The sequence below is a fragment of the Hyperolius riggenbachi genome, chromosome 7 (assembly GCF_040937935.1).
Source record: "Hyperolius riggenbachi isolate aHypRig1 chromosome 7, aHypRig1.pri, whole genome shotgun sequence".
In the NCBI taxonomy this organism is placed as follows: domain Eukaryota; kingdom Metazoa; phylum Chordata; class Amphibia; order Anura; family Hyperoliidae; genus Hyperolius; species Hyperolius riggenbachi.
In genome coordinates this window covers 99,228,650-99,250,872 of record NC_090652.1, presented here as the reverse complement: position 1 = coordinate 99,250,872, position 22,223 = coordinate 99,228,650, and the positions used below count along the sequence as shown (strand labels likewise).

General features: G+C 46.0%; 1 protein-coding gene across 1 annotated transcript in view; it reads left to right on the top strand.

Moving 5' to 3' along the window:
• The window catches only part of SCNN1B (sodium channel epithelial 1 subunit beta), a 126,942-nt gene extending 110,879 nt beyond the window's left edge, over window positions 1-16,063 (top strand). The window contains exons 11-14 of the mRNA XM_068244448.1: window positions 867-924; window positions 2,223-2,284; window positions 12,396-12,471; window positions 12,943-16,063. Of these exons, the coding sequence (XP_068100549.1) occupies window positions 867-924; window positions 2,223-2,284; window positions 12,396-12,471; window positions 12,943-13,293 (547 nt within the window). The 3' untranslated portion in view covers window positions 13,294-16,063. The remainder of the gene's footprint in view (window positions 1-866; window positions 925-2,222; window positions 2,285-12,395; window positions 12,472-12,942) is intronic.
• The last annotated feature ends 6,160 nt before the right edge of the window (window positions 16,064-22,223 follow it).

Sequence of the window (22,223 nt, the reverse complement as noted above, 5' to 3'; positions counted from 1 at the left end):
TCGGTTGTGGGGCCGGCGCTGTAGTGCCTGCAATATTCACCTACTGCAGTTCTGCCTAAGCCCGATTGGAAAGCCGCTACTGTGCCTGCGCAGCACCGGGGTAGGTAAATATTTACCTCACCGGTGTTTGGGGGCTGCCAATGCTGGATCCCAGAGTGTGAAGAGAATGGGGAAGCCTTATTAGTATGCGGAGGCTTCTCCCTTCCGAGGTAAATATCCTCAAGGTAAATAGGAAGGGGGGGGGGGGGGGAGCAGTTGTTACTGATTTGGTACGCACTTTCAAATTTGATTGACTAATGATTGCCCAATTTTCACACTTCCATGTAATGTGAAAGTATAATGCTGAGAATATAGAATGAGATTTTTCAGTCGATTTACTTTCCGAACTTATTTTCTATTGATTTTCTTATCCATTTCCATTCACTTCTATGATAAATTGATCAGAAAAATGATCGAAAATAAGATCGGACTTGTTGGAAATTATCTATCGAGCCATCTATCTGCTGAAAAAACTTATGGTGTATACCCAGCATAAGAGCTTACTTATACAATCTGTTTATAGGATTCGAAGTCTGTCGACCCTCATACTACATGGAGGTGATAGAATTAGTAACTGATTGGCCAATCAAAATTAGACAAGACAAGACAAGACAAATAACATTTATATTGCGCTTTTCTCCTTGCGGACTCAAAGCGCCAGAGCAAAGCAGCAGCCACTAGGGCGCGCTCTATTGGCAGTAGCAGTGTAAGGGAGACTTGCCAAAGGTAGATGTGTGTATGCACTTTTAGAAAAACCAGTAGACAACCAAAGAATGTCTGTTATAACTTTGCAATTCTCTCTCTCTCTCTCTCTCTCTCTCTCGCAGCGACACCAACTACAAGCTCACCATCTCCATGGCTGACTGGCCATCTGCAGCTGCAGAGGTGAGTGGAACTGCTCATAAATGTCACATCTGAAGCTAAAAATCTTTGGTCTGGCATTTTTTCACTAATTCTTTTCTGATATGTCTTCTTTTGTCTGATATTACTCAGGTGAGCATTGCAAATTGTTGAAAGAATGTTTGTAACCACAGGCAACAGCATTTGACACGTGGTGCAGATACTGTCTGGTAAAAACTCTGCATGTCATGTCTAGTGGGTGACTGCCACTCATTCAGATGAACATGCATGAGACAGGTGCCAGTGCTGCATGCCTGCAGCCAGCTGTAACCACTCAGCAAATAAACAGGAGCAGCCAAATGGCACTTAAAGCAAACCTGTGAAGAAAAAAAATAAAGTTTGCCTGCCTAAGTAAAGGGAAGCCTTTGAATGATCCATAAGCTTCTCCAATCCTTCTTCACCCCACCACTGCTTGCCAGGACCTTCTTCTCCGTCTATGTACAAGTATGGCTGCACTGCGCAGGCGCAAATACTGCCTGCGCAGTAACACAAAGCTGCCGGTGCTTAGAGGAAAAAAAAACATACATGGACAGGAGCACGGCCGTGAGAATATTTTTAATAGCACTTGTTGAAAATGGGTCCCAGCGCTGGAACAGCGAGGTCGAGGAAGATGGGGAATATTCAGGCGAACATATTAGTACACTGCCGGTGAGCTGGGTGCAGGGTGAGCCGAATGAGGGCTCACACTGCTGCCACTCAAATCCCTATTAATACCTAGTTAAATACTATTCCCCCTCCAAGTCATAGCAACTCAGAGGGCGGAGTCATTTGGGGTTCGACAATCACCGGAACATTGAATTACCCTTAAGCACAATGCACAGTACAACATTACTGCTATGGCGGCGCCTAGTTTTGGTGCACCCAAACCACCTGCTTTGAGCCTCAGCACTATCCAACGAGTCAGGTAAAAAGGGCGAGGCCATTTGGGTGCCACCAAAGGCTATAATGTAAATTATGGCTATAGCGACATTCAATTACACTAAATTACGATAAAAACAGCGCAATTCGGCCACCAGCCATAGCTGGAAGTCATATTGCAGCTCACCCCACTGTAGGGTACCATGGAGGGGAAATAGTAATTAACACAACCAGTAAATTTGCCACAGCAGGGTGAGCCCTGTTTTTTGGCTTCACCCTGCGCCCAAATTTTCCAGCACCCTTTTTACATGTAAGCTTATCCAGAGGCTTCGTACTGAAATGAAGTCTTTCCATAATGATGCAGGAAGTAGGTTTAAACACCCCATCAGTCATCATTGATGTGTCTTCATTTTCTGTGCTTCTAGGACTGGATATTTCATGTCCTGTCTTATGAAAAAGATGCCAGCCGTGACATCACTGTAAACAGGTAAATTCATTTTTATGATATTTGTGTATAAAATGTACAGTGGGATACGAAAGTTTGGGCAACGTTGTTAATCGTCATGATGTTCCTGTATAAATCATTGGTTGTTACGATAAAAAATGTCAGTTAAGTATATCATATAGGAGACCAGGGCCGTGCAGAGGCTCCCTAAGTGTGTGTGTGTGTGTGTGTGTGTGGGGGGGGAGGGTGCTCAAATTTAAAAAAAGGGCCTGGCAATGCCTTCCTCCGCATGCCACCCCCCCCCCCTTCCTCGTTTCTGGCTAGGGGGGTATTGATTGTCATGCTGCTGAATGCAGATGCTGGGTGCCATGTGGGTTCTGGGTGTGAGTACAGAGTGCCATGTGGGTTCTGGCTATGGTTGGGTATAAAGTGTCATGCGGGTGTTGATTGCAAGAACTTAGTGCCATGTAAGATCTGGGTGCATGTACTGGATGCCATGTGGGTGCTGGGTGCAGGTACCGGGTGTGACATGGGTGCGAATACTTGGCGCCATGCCTGTACTGGGTGCTGGCTATGAGTGGGCTTTGGGCATCACATGGGTTTTGGTTGCAGGTAAGTGGATACTTGGTGCAGATAGTGGGTGCCATGTGGAAGCTGTGTGCAGGTGTGAGTACTGGGTGCAATTTTAGGCCTGGGTGCAGATACTCGGTGTCATGTGAGTGTGAGATCTGGGTGCCAGCTATGAGGGGAAGGGGTGGCAGGGGTGGCTGATGGGAAATGTAGAGGTCACTGTGGGTGCTGCAGGAAGGGGCAGGGCCATGCAGAGGATCCTCAAGGGTGTGGTGCTCAAATTTGAAATCGATAAATCGTGCTAAATTGTGTATGTAATACCCCCTCTCCAGAAAGCATAAGGCAGTCTTACCCCCCTCCCCCCCCCCCCCCCACACACACACACACACACCTTTATAGCAGTATCAGGCAGACTTTGTGTCCCCTTCCAACTCTTTTGGTGCTACCACCCTCAAATCAGCAGTGATAGGTGCTCACTATTCGTGGGTTAGAGTGGGCATAGTGAAGCCCACTGTGGATGCACAGACTCACCTTTCATTACTGGGACCTCTGTCCCTTTTGATCAGCACCCAAGCCAGGCAAAGAAGTGGTTACCAATATGCAGTGGTTGCTAAGCATTAGTAGATGCAAAACTGCAGTAAGTGCCAAGGTACAGTGGGTGCCCAGATGCAGGAGATGGTAAGACGCAAAGGTTCACTTTGTGGTAAGTTGCAGTGGGTGCCGAGATGCCAAAGTAAAAGTCTGTGTCAAGCTGCTTTGGGTACCAAGGTCCTGTTTGTATTGGGTGTTTATTTGCAGGGGGTGCTATGCAGTATTGGGTGCTGAGTGAGTAGCAGAGCGTGATAAACAATAGTGGGTGCCATGTGAGTGCTAATTGGTACAGGGAGCCATGTGAGTGTTGGACATGAGTGAGTAGGGAGTGCCATGTGTGGTCTGGATGTGTGCCATAGGAGAGTACTGTGTCTCATATGGTTTCGGACCAAGGATGGGTACTGGGTGCTATTTGGGTGCTGGCCATGGACAGGTACTAGGTGCATATAATGGTTTTGGAACTTGGTGACGTGTGAGTACTGTGCCATGTGGGTGTTGATTATGGGGGTATGTGGGTCTTAGGTGCAAATACTGAGTGCCAAGTGGGTACTGGGAGCGAGTACATGGTGGCATATGGGTGATGGGTGCTGGCTAGTGGGGTATTTGTTGTTATGTGGGTGCTAAAGGCAGATGCTGGGTGCCATGTGGGTTCTGGGTGCTGGCACAGGGTGTCATGTGGATTCTGGCTGTATGGGTGTGTATCAACCATCATGTAGGTGTTGATTGCAGGTACTTAGTCCCTTTTGAGTTCTGGGTGCAAGTACTGGATGTCATATGTGAGTGCTTGCTGTGGGTGCTGGGCACCAAGTGGAGGCTTAGTGCAACTGGAACTACTGCAGATGAAACATGTGGGTGTTGGGTGCAGGTACTGGGTATCACATAGGTGCAAATACTTGGTGCCATGCCTGCATTGGGTGCTAGCTCTGGGTGGGTGTTGTGTGTCACGTGGGTTCTGAGTGCAGGTACTTCGAGTGCTAGTACTGGTTATGTGAGTGGGTGCCATGTGGAGGCTGTGTGCAGGTGTGAGTAGTGAGTGACATGTCAGAGCTGGGTGCAAGTACTGTGCCATGTAGGTGTAAGTACTGGGTGCCAGCTATAGGGTGAAGGGGTGCAGGTATTGGGTGTCATGTGGCTGTTTGATGCAAGTACTAAGTGCCATATTGAGGCCGGATGTGAGTATTGGGTGCAGGGTGCTTGGTGCAAGTACTGGGTGCTTGCTATAGTGGGGGTTACTGGTTGAGTGTAATGTGGGTGCTGAATACTGGTGGGATGGCTGTTGGTGCAGGGGATGGGAGGTCACTGTGGGTACTGCTATGAAAGGCATAGTTGCTGCTAGGGGAGGTCGAGGTCAGTGTGGTTGATGGGATAAGGGTAGGTCACTGTGGGTGCTGGGGGGAGAAGTAACTGTGGGTGCTGTGGAAAGTAGAGGTCAGTATGGGTGCTGGAGGAAAGGGAGATCACTGTGGGTCTCGGGAGGTAGAGGTCATTGTGGGTGCAGGGGGTGGGAGGTCACTATGGGTGCTGCTATGAATGGCATAGTTGCTGCTAAGGGAGGTAGAGGTCAGTGTGGGTGCTGGGGGTAGGGTAGGCCACTGTGGGTGCTGGGAGAAGTCAGTGTGGTTACTGGAGGAGGGAGTGGATGCTGGGTGTTGGGAGAAGCCACTGTGGGTGCTGGCAATGGGAGAGGTCACTGTAGGTGCTGCTTTTGGGATGGGAGGTCCCTGTGGGTGCTGCAGGGGACAGGAGGGTAGCCACTGGGGGAGAGAAAAATCACTGTGGGTGCTGGGGGAGGGATAGGTCAGTGTGGGTGCTGGGATAGGCAGGATCACTGCTAGAGCTGGGGAGGGAGAGGTCACTGTGGGTGCTAGATGGAGGGAGAGGTCACTGTGGGTGCTGGGGGAGGGAGAGGTCACTGTGGGTCCTAGGTGGAGGGAGAGATCACTGTGGGTGCTAGGTGGAGGGAGAGATCACTGTGGGTGCTGGGGGAGGGAGAGGTCACTGTGGGTGCTGGGGGAGGTCACTGTGGGTGCTGGGGAGGGAGAGGTCACTATGGGTACAAGGTAGAGGGAGACGTCACTGTGGGTGCTAGGTGGAGTGAGAGGTCACTGTGGGTGCTAGATGGAGGGAGAGGTTACTGTGGGTGCTGGGTAAGAGAGAGATCTGGATGGTGGCTGGATGGTGTACTGGTTAAGGGCTCTGCCTCTGACACGGGAGACCAGGGTTCGAATCTTGGCTCTGCCTGTTCAGTAAGCCAGTAATTCAGTAAGGAGTTCATTGGGCAAGACTCCCTAACACTGCTACTGCCTACTGAGTGCGCTCTAGTGGCTGCCTCGCAAGCGCTTTGAGTCCGACAGGAGAAAGGCGCTATACAAATACTGCCATTATTATTATTATTATCACTGTGGGTGCTAGGTGGAGGGAGAGGTCACTGTGGGTGCTAGGTGGAGGGAGAGGTCACTATGGGTCCCAGGTGGAGGGAGAGGTCACTGTGGGTGCTAGGTGGAGGGAGAGGTCACTGTGGGTGCTGGGTAAGTGTAACAATCGGTGTAACACAGAGAGGGTCTGATTACCGGTGAACTGCAGTATCACCGAGAATACAGAATATACCCGATTATCAATGATCTGCAGTATCATCGATAATCAGATATATCTACTAACCTCTGGACACCTGAGATAACGAGTGAGTGTTAAGTGCAACAGCAATACTTTGAGTACTGCACAGAAGTATGTTCCTTCCGATGGCCTAGACTCTCCCGGGGGAGGAGCTAGGCTGAGAGTAGGAAGGACAGAGCGTGAGTGACACCAGAGAGAGGGTGTCACTAACAGGTCTGGGAACTGGGAACTGCCTCTAACAGTAAGGCTAATTCTCGAGGTCGGGCAAGCCAGGTCGTTAACACACAGACAGATAAGGTACAGATTCAGGAGACAGATACGGAATCTAATAAACAGGCAGGGTTTGGCAACGGAGTATCAGAATAGCAAGGTACAGAATCACTTCAAAGATAAAAACAAAAGACCGAGAGCCCAAATGGTGCAGTATATCAAAGAGTAAAAAGCAAAATAAATCAATGTGGATTTATACTCACAAACATAGGTTGCCCCTAGGCAACCACTCCATATGCAGGTGGGGAGAATTAGGACCTGACCCCACTCAGGGTCCAGGTACAGAATCAGGAGGCAGGTACAGAGTCCAGGAACGAGCAGAGTCTGGCAACAGGATATCAGCATTAACAAGGTACAGAATCAGAGTTCAGAGGGATAGTCAGGCAGGCAGAAGGTCATAACAAATAATACAGTTCAATATTCCTGACGCTAAGGTGTGAGTTCCTTGATCGTCAACACCTTTGGAAACGATGCTAGAACACAGATACAGACAAGGTCTGAGTGCTACCACGTAGTGATTGCAACGCCAGACACCAGAGAAATGACCAGCACCCAGTATATATACCACAGCGCTCTCCAGCGCCACCCCTAAGTGCTGGACCAATGGGGAATGGTGAAAATGTCAGCTGACCAGCTTGGTCAGCTGACTCTTCTCTGGCTGTCATATAAGCTCTGCCTCTCAGCGCGCGCGCGCGTCCTTCTGAACCTGTGTGGACTAGCAGTCCCAGCCACACCAGACATGCTTTGCAAAGTATCAGCTGATTCGGGCGCGGGAGCCGCCGCACCGCTTTCCAAGCAAGCGGCGGACTCCCTGTGTCCAAACACCATGTCAGGGGTATCGCTATGCGTACAAACCGCAGCGTCCAACGCGGACTCCACCGCTCTGCCTATGCGGCATGCGGCGGTTTCTTCGCGTTGTGCCACCATGTTGGACGCGGAAACAGCCGCCTCACCCTGAACACTTGCGGCGGCTTTTCCGCGTTTCTTCACAGTAAGAGAGAGGTCACTGTGGGTGCTAGGTGGAGGGAGAGGTCACTGTGGGTACTGGGTAGGGAGAGGTCAGTATGGGTCCTAGGTGGAGGGAGAGGTCACTGTGAGTGCTAGGGGAAGGAGTGGTCACTGGGTACTAGGTGGAGGGAGAGGTCACTATGGGTGCTGTGGGAGGTAGAGGTCAGTATGGGTCCTAGGTGGAGGGAGAGGTCAGTATGCCACACTAGGATTCCTGTCTGGGCCTCTTCACTTGAAAGTGTCCCAGGTGGGGGCGGATCTTCCCGCGGGTGGGCGGGGCTTATCACGGTCGAGGGCGGAGCTTATTTTGCGCGGCGAGAGGGGCCTTTTTTGAGGATTATAAAAAAGGGGGTGCCTGGGCACCCAGAGCATCCCCCTGTGCACATGCCTGTAGGAGACACACACAGTGATATTTGAGAAGTGAAGTTTATTGGATTTACAGAAAGTGTGCAATAATTGTTGAAATAAAATTAGGCAGGTGCATAAATTTGGGCAACACAAAAAGAAATGAAATCCATATTTAGTAGATCCTCCTTTTGCAGAAATTACAGCCTCTAAACACTTCCTGTAGGTTCCAATGAGAGTCTGGATTCTGGTTGAAGGTATTTTGGACCATTCCTCTTTACAAAACGTCTCTAGTTCATTCAGGTTTGATGGCTTCCGAGCGTGGACAGCTCTCTTCATTACTGTAATACCAGGTGGGGAGACAGACCCGAAATTTACATCAAAGAAGCCTATAGGCACAGATGTCCTGGCACCATAGAGTTCACCCTCCATGAACTTACAAACCCCCACCAAACCGCACTACCTGGGTGGCCCAGCTGTCAGTTCTCCCTTACTTCCCTTGCCTGTCACAACTTCAGGTGTCCCATAGCATTAGGTAGTTAGAGGTTCCCAAAGTATTAAGTACAGTAGCTAGTGGTGCCTCCAAGGGAGATCTGAGATAGTGGAATGCTGAGAGCTGTGTGTGTAACCTCTCATTTACGCTCTGCCTGGGACTCTGCATAGGGAAGGAGTGAGGGAAGCAGTAGGTGAGGGGAGTGAGCTGCCTTTACACCATCAGGCACCTGTAGGCACATGCCTACAGTGCCTTATGGTAAATCTGGCCCTGTGGGGAAATTAGACCGGACCGCACTCAAGAATAATAAGTCGCCCTCCGTAGATAAGGAAAAGGGGATGACACACCTCCAGCAAGGGTGGCCTTAGTACAACGTAGTATGGATACAGAGGTGACAAAAGAATAAAAATATCGAAAAACTTTAAAACTTGAGGAGGTAGTGGTGGACATACCTCCTCCAAGCAGACACAAGATATGCCAATGTTGACAATAAAATAAGTTTATTTACATACTTTAGAGGACAATGCAACGCGTTTCGCAAGTGTGACCCCGATTCTTCAGGCAATAGGTTGGAGTAAATATAATGCAGGTCTGTAGCTGAGCATAGCGCTTCTGTCTCTGCAGTAATAGGAATTGGTTCTTATTATAGCTTTCTGTAGTTTACTCAGTATAAAAAAATAGCTGTCTGTCATGCTGACCTTTGGCTTCAGTAGTTTGTCAGTCACAGGCCAGGAACAAGTACCGGTATGCAGTCAATGGATTCAGAACACCTGATCTGCAGTCAGGGGGCAAACACAGAATTTTCAAGGGTGGGGAGGGATTCCTGAAAGGTCTCTCTCAGCCATGCACAATATAATAATATGAGAATAGTCTAATAATAGAGGATGACTATGTTAGGAATTCAATTGTGAGCTCCTGTGAGAATAGTCAGTGACCTGACTATATACTTTGTAAAGCACTGCAGAAGATGTCAGTGCAATATAAATACATAATAATGTGGTAGGACATTAGACTATAGTAGAATTAAATTGTGTGCTCCTCTGAGGACAGTAAGTGATATGACTTAGTACTTTGTAATGTGCTATAGAAGATGATAATGCTATATAAATCGTAGTAATAATAATAATAATATAGTAGGATATTAGACTATGACAGGACATTAGACTATGGTAGGATTAGATTTCGAGCTTCTCTGAAGACAGTAAGGGACATGACTATTTATGTATTCTGTAAAGTACTGCGGAAGATGCCAGTGCTATATAAATACATAATAATATGGTAGAACATTAGACTATAATATAATTAGATGTGTGCTCCTCTGAGGACAGTCAGTGATATGACTATGTACTCTGCAATGTGCTGCAGAAGATGGTAGTGCTATATAAATAATAATGATAATAACAATAATATGGTAGGATTAGATTGTGAGCTCCTCTGAGGACAGTCAGTGATATGACTGTGTACTCTGTAATGTGCTGCAGAAGATGACAGTGCTATATACATAATATGAATATGGTAGGGTATTAGTCATAGTCTAATGCTAGGTACACACTATGAGATTTTCTGGAAGATTTTCTGTCAGATCTATTATTTCCAACATGTCCAATATGATTTCTGATTGAATTCAGAGCATTTTTCAGAATGCTTTCCAATAGAAGTGATCAGATAACAGTCAGAAATCGATCGGAAATCAGATCGGACATGTTGGAAATAATCGATCTGACAGTAAATCTCATAGTGTGTGCCTAGCATTAGACTATGACTATGGTAGGATTAGATTGTTAGTTTGATAAGAGTATGTACTCTGTAATGTGCTGCAGAAGAGGTCAGTACTATAACATGTCAGTATACATAACAGTAGTTCGAATGAGAGATTGTTTTTTTTTCTTTTTTTAAAGTGAACCTAAAGCAAGGCTTCCATGTTTATTTCCTTTTAAGCAATACCAATTGCCTGGTTATGCTGCTGATCTCTTTGGCTGCAATAGTTTCTGAATCACACCTGACACAAACATGCAGCTAAATCTAGTCAGACTTCAGTCAAAGCACCTGATCTGCATGCTTGTTCAGGGTCTATGGCTATAAGTATTAAAGGCAGAGAATCAGCAGAACAGCATTGTTTAAAAGGAAATAAATATGGCAGCCTCTATACCCTTTTCACTTTAGGTTCTCTTTAAGGGAAATAGAAGAGTGGGAGAGAGACAGTCACAGGAGAGATGGAGAAAGAGAGACATAGGATAGTCAAAGAATATAAAGGGGAAGAGACATGAGTGAGTGTTAGTGTCTCTGTGGGGAAGAAGAGAGTGGGAGGAAGAGACGAGAGGGGAAGAATGAGAGACAGAAATGGGGAAGACAGAGAGAGAGACACACACACACAGGACAGACTAGGATAGAGAGGTAGGGCAGAGGGAATGAGAGGCAACACAGAAACAGGTGAGAGATACCTGGAAAATTGCAATATTCTTTTTTGCTGGGCAGGCCCGGCCCTAGACTTTTTGCCACCTGAGGCAAGCTTTGAAGAAATCGCACCCCCCCCCCCCCCAAGCCGTGGGTGTGAGGGGCCGCCCGAGCTGGAGGGGATAGCGGCATGGGAGGGGTTATTGGGCCTAGCGGCGGGGAGCTACGCCTAGCTACGCCGCAGGAAGTGACGTCAGTGGAGCACACGCTGGAACAAGGAAGAGGTGAGTGATCCCCGCCCGCCTGTTGCCTCTTATAGCTGCAGCCAGCGACGTAACTGTTTAAAGCTGGAGGGGAGCGGAGGACGGGGGACCCAGGCGAGGGAGGGGGGGTCCGACCCCCCTCCCCGCCGCTAGGCCCAATACCCCCTTCCTGACCGCTATCCCCTCCAGCTCGGGCGGCCCCCCACACCCACGGACGGGAGGGTGCCGCCCCCCCCAGAAGTGCCGCCTGAGGCAAAAGTTTCACCCCACCTCATGGGCGGGCCGGCCCTGTTGCTGGGCCATACTGAGAAAATACAAGGACATACTGCACCATGGAAGAGTGATGGAGAGGTAAAGGGGATAGAGGATATACAAGGGAGATAGTGTGAGAAATACAGGAGAGCGAGACACACACTTCCATGAGAAATAGAGGTAATTAGAATTAAGAGGGCTATCACATGAGCAGCCTGAGACCAAGAAGTATTCAGCTGGCTTATCCATCCAGACCTCCCTCTGTGCTTCTTCTCCTATGACTACAAAAGTTGGCTGTATTTATCTACATTCACTGGCCTCTGCAGCATATTCAGTTTGGTGTTACAGGAGCCAGTGAATACAGATAATAATGAGGACATCTGACATCTATAATGAAGGGGAAGTGAAACCTTCTGCAAGGTCCTGACTTCCTTCTTCACTAGCTTACAGCAGGGGCACATAGCTGTACTCATACCTAGTTCTGTGCTCTGTCAAATTCCCCAGAGCTGCTCCATGCTCTGTACACACGCTGCTGCTACATCCAATGTCAACTGCACCCAGGAAGGAAAGGGAGGGGGTGGGGGGGCACATAATGCAGGCAGCAGCACAGTGCTGTGAGCTGCAGGATGCCTGTAGACATTCTGGTGTCTCATCTTGCCTATCCCCAGACACTGCATTGGTCCCAGTCTGAGGGGAATTCTGGGAAGAATTCTAGAAAGGAGGAGGCAGGAAGGAAGCAAGATAGGGAGACAGGAAAGGGTGAGGGGGTAGAAAGGGAAGTAAGAAGGTGGGGAGGGAAGTAGGAAGGGGAAGCATGAAGGTATAGAGATAGTATGGAGGTAGGGAGGTGGGAAGGGAAATGGGAAGTAGGACGGTGCATTGGTAGGAACAAAAGAAGGAAGAAAAAGTGCATATATTTCAACAAGCAAAAGATGATTTTTAAAGAAAATTACAGTAAGGATTAATTAGTGCTGTAAAAAAATATAAATATTGCAGAAAAAAATGTAATCACTTTATAAGAGCATATTTATAGTATAAAAATCTTTGCACATGATTATTGACATAATGAAATGCTGAAGTGAAAGCACTTCTTTATATAAAAAAAATAATAATAATTGATGGTAAATTAGCTTGAAATACTGTTTACTGGTGACCACTGCAACCGTCTCCTGTGGCGTACAGTCAGGTGAACAGTAAATAAACATGCAATGCACAGTCACATCTTGTACTGGATATTTCCTACATAGCAGCAGGCTGCTTGAGATCACGGCTTGCAATGTCTTCAATCAGGCCCATAGGTAATTTTGTAAAGTGTGGGCTAATATTTTGTTTATTTCTCCCCTCATGTTTACAGGGATGGCATCATGAGGGTGAATATCTACTTTCAAGAATTTAACTACCGCAGTATCTCGGAGTCTGCAACCACCAATGTGAGTAATCTACGAGGAGAATCCTTTTTTTTTTTTTTGTATTGAACTGATCTAAAAAGTTCCAAACCACATACATTGGGATGTATTTTTACCTCAGAAGGGATGTCCAATTTCCCCTGGGTCCCCCATTCCATGCCAGTGGATTCTCTAACAGGATCTCAGGTTCATGTACAACCACCTGTGAATTGGGCAAGTGCAAGCTCTCTACCACTCATGCCCAAAGACAGCAAGCACTGTACTAAACCATACATGCCAAATTCAGATGCTTGCTATAGAACAACGAGGGCGCTTCTGGTCAAGCAACAAGACAAGAGAAGCTGGACCAAGTGTAAGAGGTATATGTAGGTAAGAATACAAACTTGGTATATGTGGTTTGAAACTTTTCAGATCAGTTCAGGAGTGTCTGTACGTTGGCCAAGGCCAGCTTCCAGCCTGATATAATCACACTCATGTTTGCATCTCTTTCAACAGGTGGTGTGGCTGCTGTCAAACTTGGGGGGTCAGTTTGGATTCTGGATGGGAGGCTCAGTCTTGTGCATTATAGAGTTTGGAGAGATCATTATAGACTGCATCTGGATCACCATCCTCAAAATCCTTGCCTGGAACAAAGAAAGAAGGCAAAAGAAACGAAGACCACAGTTTGATGAACCTCCACCCACAGTGTCCGAGCTGGTGATGCCATACTGCAATCCTGCTTTCACACACGACGATCTGGATCGTGTAAACATGCCCATACCTGGCACTCCACCTCCAAACTATGACTCTTTACGCGTGTCAAACATGGATGCCATTGAAGTCATATCCAGCGAAGATGAATCCTAATATTTATAGGTGATTTGCTGTGTACAGTGAAGGAAAACTGTTCACTTCAGAGCGCAAGAATGTGCAGAGAACTCGGAGGATGGGATTTTTAAAATGTTCACAGCTTCATATTCATTTCACCTGTAGCAAATTTCCCCGTTTTACATTTACTAATCATTCATTTCTTAAGTGCTTACATTGAATCTATCATTTTTAATACGGTATAAGGTATCGAGATAAGCTGTTTGTAGGTCATTATGGTCACAACTATTATCAATTAATAGAACTGTTTACTAACTAAAGGGTGCTTAAAGACCTACATAAAACCCTTTTATCCAACATGTTTCGCTCAATTAACAGACTTCGTCAGGGGCATCGTGTAGGTAGTTTAATGTACTAAATAATTTACAAAAGCATTAAAATGAACAGCAGCCTAACACCAGCCCATGTCTGTAGGTCATTATGGCCAAGGACAATTTCATTATTGATGAGTTAGCTAGCCAAAATGATGATAAAGAGATTATTTCATTTAAAAACAAGAATTAAAATTAAAAAAGTACTAGATGAACTAATACTCAACACACTCACCAGCTGTGGGACGTGTAAGTTTGAAGTATTTCTTCTGTGAACAGTGATCCAATGAGTTTGCTTCTATGAGATTCCTGGCCTCCGTTGTGTCTAAGGGAGACCAGTTTTTGTTTTTGGCCATTCCTAATCACAATGGATGCACACATGTAAAGTTGCAAGAATAATTACTTATATAGAAAAGGGGGTGTTGCACATTCCAGCCAATCAGGTTCTGTGATTTTTATTGGTCTTTTTATAAGCTCCGATTGGTTGCCGAGGCTTATTGAATAGCATCATGGTATGCACTATATTACTGAAGGTGTCCAATTGTGTTTTTGTTAAAAGGTGGTTTCGATGCCACTATAGACTGAGATTACACTGCTATGGTTGTATGACATTTTGAATACAAACCAATGATTTATGTGCTGTCTCTTAATTCTGGGTTTCAAAAAAATACAAAATCTATTATGAGATTTTTACTGGCTACATTAGTACAATATACTCTATTTTCAAATGAAGATGATTGGACATTTTTTTTATTATCATTATTTTGTTATACTTGTCAGAGCAACAGATTTTTTGTAACACTGAGAATGCATGTTAAGGCATAACATCCTTTATCCCATGATCCTCTCTGCTCATTACTGAGATGTGCATCAAGTAATAGACTGCTGCAGCTAATATTAGTTTTATGGGTATAACCAGAACAGCCATTCTCTCCCAGCTCTGGACTGTTGTGTTCTGACAGTGCTTCACCAGGTCAGATATAGCACTTGCTCAGGGTCTGTGAGAGCTAATGGCACCATAAGCTAATTTACTGACTTTTCGGAAACCTGAGATTGATAGGAGTGGGAAATCCTGTCACAGCCAATGATCCCCACCCCCTTCCCTTTTCCCAGTGGAGGGCTGGAATAATTAGAGGATTTACAGGCAAATTCTTATTGCACAGTAATTTGCAAACTCATTTTAAACGGCTAAACTTGGTAACAATGTGTACTTTTTAAAGAAAAAAAAAATCCTGGTACACAACTTGCATTTTGATTGGCCAAATAGTTGTCCCATTTTTCCACCTCTATGTAGTAAGAGAGCCCACAGATTTGGATGACCATGAACAGATTCTGTAGGTACGTTCTCATACTATATGGAGGTGGTGAAATTGGCCACTCAAAACTGAAGGTGTGTACCAGGCTTAAAGTGGACTTGAACTCTCGCATGGGACAGAAGGAAAACATCGAGAAACGCACCCTGCTTGTATTTAGAGTTTAGCCTGTCTAATTCCCCCTCATCTGCAACTAATCACCACTATAATTTGATCTCTCAGCTGTGTCAGCTCAGGAATCTCATCTGCCATGGCAGAGCAGCTAATTTGTAAACACGGGATGTTAACCCTTTGCTTCCATGCAGGAAGCAGGAAGTAGACACTGCAGATTTATTGCAGGATTTGTATTAGCTGTAACCAAGAAATGTTATTCTTTAAAGGTTATTAACCTGTTGCTTATCTTTTAGAGCAAGGAAAGAGTTCTGAGTTCAGGACTGCTTTAAGGATGCGTACACACATCCAATTTTGATTGGCCAATTTTACCACTTCCATGCAGTATGAGAGCTTACCTACACAGACTATAGTATTAAGCTCAATCTACACGATACGATTCGTTGTACGATTCTATTTACGATTCCATTAAATCCGACATGTCCAATCAGGATTCGATTCGATGCAATTAGATTTGACATTGTTTTGCAATTGCAAATCGAACTGAATCAAATCGAATCCCCATCGGACATGTTGGATTTAATCCAATCGTAAATAGAATCGTAATCGAATCGTATCGTGTTGACTGGGCTTAAGAAATCTTTTGGCCCTCTACTACATGGAGGTTGTAAAGTTGGACAAACATTGGCCAACCAAAATTGTATGTGTGTACACACCCTGATATGATATTAAAGTCTATTGCACAATCGGCAAAACAAAGTCTATCGCACAATTAACGAAATTAAGAAAATAAAGATGATCAATGAGATGCCAATTTTCCTGACTTAATATAAATGCGATTGCATTTTGTATGCAGATTGGAATTGGACCAGTGACAATTTACAGCAGGTGAATTTGATATCTGCAATTTCAGTCCCTCTACAAACGGCAACAACATTTTCATCAAGTTAAAAATTCATTGGTCATCTCTGCAACTCAAGGAGTAATAAGTTACTTATGTATATACTTATGTATACTAAATAGAAATAAAAATATATATTTTGTGATGATCTGAAGCCTTGTGCCATGAATCTGTACTGTCACATCTGCTTTGTTTGTTGGTTGTGAATGATTAGGAAATGTAAGTAAATGAGAAGCTCAGTGCGGTGTTAGGGATTAGGTTGGTATCATGTGGCCATTAATGTGGGGATTAGTGTCAAAGCTAATTAGAATAGTTCTGTTGGTCATGGAGGTCTCAGCTCTGAAAACAAACATATAGCTCATTACAGGTGGGGAGGAGTTTCAGTGCCTACAGGATTGCCCTCTAGGGATGGTCAAGGATGCAATAAAGTGCCTGCTGAGGGGGGGACATGAAATTCTTTCAGCAAGGGTTTAAAGTTAGGGAAAATCACCGCTGGCAACAGAATTGTTGTATATGAGAATGCCAACGGCTTTTTAAAGTGATCCCGAGGTGAGAGTTATATTGAGGCTGCCATATTTACTTTTACTATTTTAAGCAATACCAATTGCCTGGCTGTCCTGCTGATCCTCTGCCCCTAAAACCGTCAACCACAGACCCTGAACAAACATGTATGCAGATCAAGCGTTTCTGACAAGATTGTCAAAACTGACAAGATTGTCAAAACTGACAAGATTAGCTGCATGCTTGTTTCTGGTGTACTTCAGACACTAATGCAGCCAAATAGATCAGCAGGGCTGCCAGGCAACTGGTGTGGTTTAAACGGAAACAAATTTAGCAGCCTCCATATCACTATCATTTCGGGTTCACTTTAAAAAGATGTAAAGTAGCAGGTAATATTAGATGTATTTATTCTTTGAAAGCAATCTTTGGGCATCCTCCAACATTTCGCCACTTGTCAAAATTGTCCAACAGAAATGACTGAGATCAGTTTCGTTAGAGGCGGAACTGTCCCGACATGTAAGGGCCACAGGCAGTGGCAGAGAAGGATAACTTACCCATTGCCACCTCTTGCCGCTGCACTGCACACTGCTTTCCAACTTCTCGACACTTCCTCCTTCACAGCTGGAAGTTCTGCTGTAAATGGGGATGTGTTAAGATGGAAAGCAGTGTGTAGCGCAGTATAAGTATTAAACTTAAGCTGAAGAAAGGAAGAGTTAAGAGCAGCAGATGGATTTTGGATTTCCAAGCTTCGTTCTTATAAATACAGTATATTGAGCAATTTATAAATAAAACTAAAGGCTGGTTCACACTAGGGGTGATTGCACTGTGCCAACAATTGGCAAAGCGCTAGTGCAGTATCACTCTATGAGGCGAACATCACAGCAGTGTTTTGATTGTTAGAAAATCAAACTCTTGCTGCATGTACCATTTTTTAGAGCTATTCCACTTAAAGGAATGACAAAAATGCACATTCCTTTAAAAATCGCTAGCGCTAAGTCATTGTGATTTGTAGTGTGAACTAAGCCCAAGTTGTGAAGCATGACAGCTCCTTAGCTTGCAATTAAAGGGTTATTTTACTTTAGTATCAAAAATCTGCAAAATATATCTCACCACTATACATTTTTTTAACCAAATACCATTAAGGTTTCTTTACCACGACCAGTTTAACCGTGCGTTCATTGGCAATTCAGAAGCCGAATGGCAGAGTTTGATAACCCCACATGTCATTGTTTGACACATGGTAGTGTTACTCGAAGGCAAAACAAAAGTCTCATGTTACGTGTGAGGAAGTCAACCCCAGAGCTCAGATGTAACTCCATTGGGGGTGGGGGTGGGGGGGGGGGAAGATTTTCTCTGCCTGGGTTGAGTGAGGAGAACATTGCTGGCAATCCTCCTACTTCCAAAAATGCCGACATGCGTAGGCTGCTGATGTGAGCACTGTCACTCCCATCTCTATAACAGCTGACAACAATGCAAGGCAACTTTCCCCATGAACTATATGGAGAGGTTCAGAAAAGTGGAATACAACTAAGAATTAGAAAGCCTTATAGATTTGCTGGTCTTTTCATGTGCACTTTGGTCATCCTGAAAGTAAAAGTTCATAACCCGGCCCTCTGAGTCAGCAGCAGGCAGACATGTAAAAGGCAGTAACTATAGCTTGGTGTGAATGGATTGTAAAGAGCTTATTCATTCTTCCACCTGTTAGTTTTAATGGAGAGTATGACAAGCTTGTAAAGAGTAGAAAGAATGTATAACTGGGTCTTTATTGCAAAACCTTATGTCACACTGTTTGCTTAGTTAAACCAAGGCTATTGCTTCAGTGATAGTTTATAGTGAACATTTAACCTTCACTCATAAATGCTGAAATTACAAAAAAAATCTGAATGCAGTTAAAGGAAAACTTCAATTTTATCACAACAGCCGTCCTATGGTTTCCAAATGTACTCCACTGTCTGATTCTGGTAACTGACAACAGTTTTATACCATATAATGGACGTATTAAACGGCCATTACAAGCTTCTTGTGACCTGTAGGTAGTGTTGATTATGGAATTCAGGTTTCCTTAATGCAGAAACCCGGATAATGCTGTCCAAAGCACTTCAAGCCCATTACTTGTGGAAAGAGCCACGTAGCCGTGTTCCACGTCACGCTTCATGTGACTCAGATGATTCCTTCTTATGGCTTCCTCCTTCAAAATTTTAAATTTTATACTGGAGAACATGCGAGAGAGCTAATTTCAACGCCGATGATTTGGGCACCACTATAGGCCGCAATGTGAATTACGGCTATGGCGGTGCTCAATTACTGATTTCGGTGCCAAATTAGAGACACACACACACACACACACACACACACACACACACACACACACACACACACACCTATAACTTGGAAGGGGAATAGCATTACCTTTCATCTTTCTGCTTCAGCCTACGCCGAAAATTTGGCTGCGGCGATTTTAAATCTTTACAGAACATGGGCAAAGAAAATCTTCTGTACCCTGAATTTTACTTTCTCAGCGGATGCAAGGAGGACTGCTGGTTACCCTAAAACAGCCTTTCTCAACCTTTTTACCTTGGAGGAACCCTGTAAATAACTTTTGGATCTCAAGGAACCCCTGCAAACATTTTTTTTGGTCTCGAGGAACCCCTGCATTTATTTTTCAGGAGGCATGGTCTTTAAGTAGGTTAGGCTGCTAATTTCACTATCTCCTATTACACTGCCACTCATTATACTGTCTCCTGACCCCCCAATTTAGTGCTTCTTGTTACAGTACCACCTATTACAGTGTGCTCTATTATACTTCCCCCACAATGTGGTAAAATGCCAAGGAACCCCTGCAGAGTCCTCAAGGAACCCTATTCCAGGGAACCCTGGTTGAGAAAGCTTGCCCTAAAATATCAGTCCTGCATCCAGCAGTCATTTTTGCTGTAGAAAAAAAAAGTAACTACTGTAGGCAACAAGCGATTCTACTTTTTTTGTAAATGAGATGTGGGTGGCCCGAACCTCCGATTTTCGGTTCGCGAACTTCGCGCAAGCTTTCGCGAACCGCAATAGACTTCAATGGGGAAGCGAACTTTGAATACTAGAAAAATGTATGCTGGCCACAAAAGTGATGAAAAAGATGTTTCAAGGGGGGCATGGCAGAGTGGGATAGATGCCAAAAGTCCCGGGGGAAAATCTGGATTGGACGCAAAACAGCATTTAAGGGCAGAAATCACATTGAATGCTAAATTGCAGGCCTTTAAAACATCTTGCATGTGTATACATCAATCAGGGAGTGTAATTAGAGTACTGCTTCACACTGACACACCAAACCCACTGTGTAACGCACCGCAAACTGCTGTTTGTGTTGTGACGGCTGTGCTGGACTGGTGCGCACCATTGTGAGAGTGCAGCCCGTGGCGGTTTTCAAGCCCATATGGTCGCTGGGCTGAGGTAGCTGAATGAAAGAACAGTGACCGTCCAGCTGATCAAATTTGGTCTGTCCACAATGCAGCCAGAAGAATTAGGCAGGCATGTACACGCGCCAGAAAAATTAGTATAGCGGATTACTGGCAGTGGTAAATTCAGGAATCCACCTGGAGTCCTGGACCCCGTTGGTGGTGGCGGAGAAGGCAGTCCAGCAGCCTGCGGGCAGAGGTGCTGTGTGGGGAGCGACTTAGTCTTGGGGCAGGCAGTCACACGGCGTGCAGGCAGAGATGCTGTGTGTGGGGACTGACTTAGTCTTGGGGCAGGCAGTAGGCCTCCGGGATCCATGCCTCATTCATTTTGATAAAGGTCAGGTACTGAACTCTTTTGTGACTTAGGCGACTTCTCTTCTCAGTGACAATGCTTCCAGCTGCGCTGAAGGTCCTTTCTGATAGGACGCTTGAGGCAGGGCAAGACAGACGTTGGATGGCAAATTGGGACAGCTCTGGCCACAGGTCAAGCCTGCGCACCCGGTAGTCCAAGGGTTCATCGCTGCTCACAGTGTCTACATCCACACTGAAGGCCAGGTAGGCGGCTACCTGCCGGTCCAGGCGTTGGTGGAGGGTGGATCCGGAGGCACTAAGGCAAGGCGTTGGACTAAAGAATGTCCGCAAGTCCGACATCACCATGAGATCGCTGGAGCGTCCTGTCCTTGCCTGCGTGGACATGGGAAAAGGATTACTGGCAGTGGTACCTTTATTCCGTTGTGCTGTGACATCACCCTTAAACGCACTGTAAAGCATAGTTGCCAGCTTGTTCTGCAAGTACTGCATCATTTCTGCCTTCAGGTGATTTGGTAACATGTCCGCCACTTTGTGCCTATTCCGAGAGTCTAGTAGCGTGGCCACCCAGTAGAGCTCATATCCTTGAGTTTTTTTATACGGGGGTCCCTCAACAGGCTGGACAGCATGAAAGACGCCATCTGCACAAAGTTGGATGAAGACGTGCTATCCATCTCCTCTTGCTCTTCCTCAGTGACGTCAGGTAAGTCCTCCTCCTCCCCCCAGCCACAAACAATACCACGGGAACGTTGAGCAGCACAAGCCCCCTGTGACGCCTGCTGCAGTTATTCTTCTGCCGCTGCCTCCTCCTCCTAAGAAACACCTTCCTTATCATCCGAGTCTGACTCCTCTTCCCCACATGACTCTTCCTCCTCCTCCCCCCTCTGTGCTGCTGCAGGTGTTGAGGAAACATCTGGTTCTGATGAAAATTGCTCCTACAACTGTTCCTCCCATAACTGTTCCTCTTCACGCCCCTCCACAGCTTGCTCCATCACTCTATGCACGGCACGCTCCAGGAAGTAATCGTACGGGATCAAGTCGCTGATGGTGCCTTCACTGCGACTCACCAGGTTGGTCACCTCCTCAAACGGCCGCATGAGCCTGCATGCATTTCGCATGAGTGTCCAGTTGTTGGGGCAGAACATCCCCATCTCCCCAGATTGTTTCCTTCTATTGAAATTGTAGAGGTACTGGGTGACGGCTTTCTCCTGTTCTAGCAGGCGAGAGAACATAAGGAGGGTCGAATTCCAGCGAGTCACGCTATCGCAAATGAGGCGTCTCACCAGCAACTTGTTTCTCCGCTGAATCTCGGCAAAGTGTGCCATGGCTGTATAAGCCCGCCTGAAATGCCCACACAACTTCCTGGCCTGCTTCAGGACGTCCTCTAAGCCTGGGTACTTTGACACAAATCTTTGAATGACTAGATTCAGCACATGTGCCATGCAGGGTACATGTGTCAGCTTTCCCAAACTCAACACTACGCTGCCGATCTACAGCTAGTGCGGGGTCAGCCACTGATCCACCTGTTTGTTAAGAGCAGCCAGGAGAGCTGATCCAGTGTGACTCTCCGCTTTGAGGCAAGACATGTCTAAGATGGCGTGACACCGTCGTACCTGGCCTGCAGCATAGGCCCTGGGGAGCTAGGGCTGTGAAGCTGGAGAGGAGATTGCAGCACCAGTAGAGTTGAACAGCCACTCAGCCAAGGAGGAGGAGGAGGAGGATGATGACAGCAGGAAATAAGATGTAGCAGGAAGCCTGCCTGCAAGCCGTGGAGGTGTCACAAGTTGGTCTGCTGCACAGCCACGTACTCCCTGCTTCCCATCGGTCACCAGGTTGACCCAATGGGCTGTGTAAGTAATGTACCTGCCCTGACCGTGCTTGGCAGACCAGGCATCCGTGGTCAGGTGGACCCTTGACTCAACGCTGTGTGCCAGAGATGACACCACTTGCCTCTCAACTTCACGGTACAGTTTGGGTAGCGCCTTTTTAGAGAAATAATTGCGGCCTGGCATCTTCCACT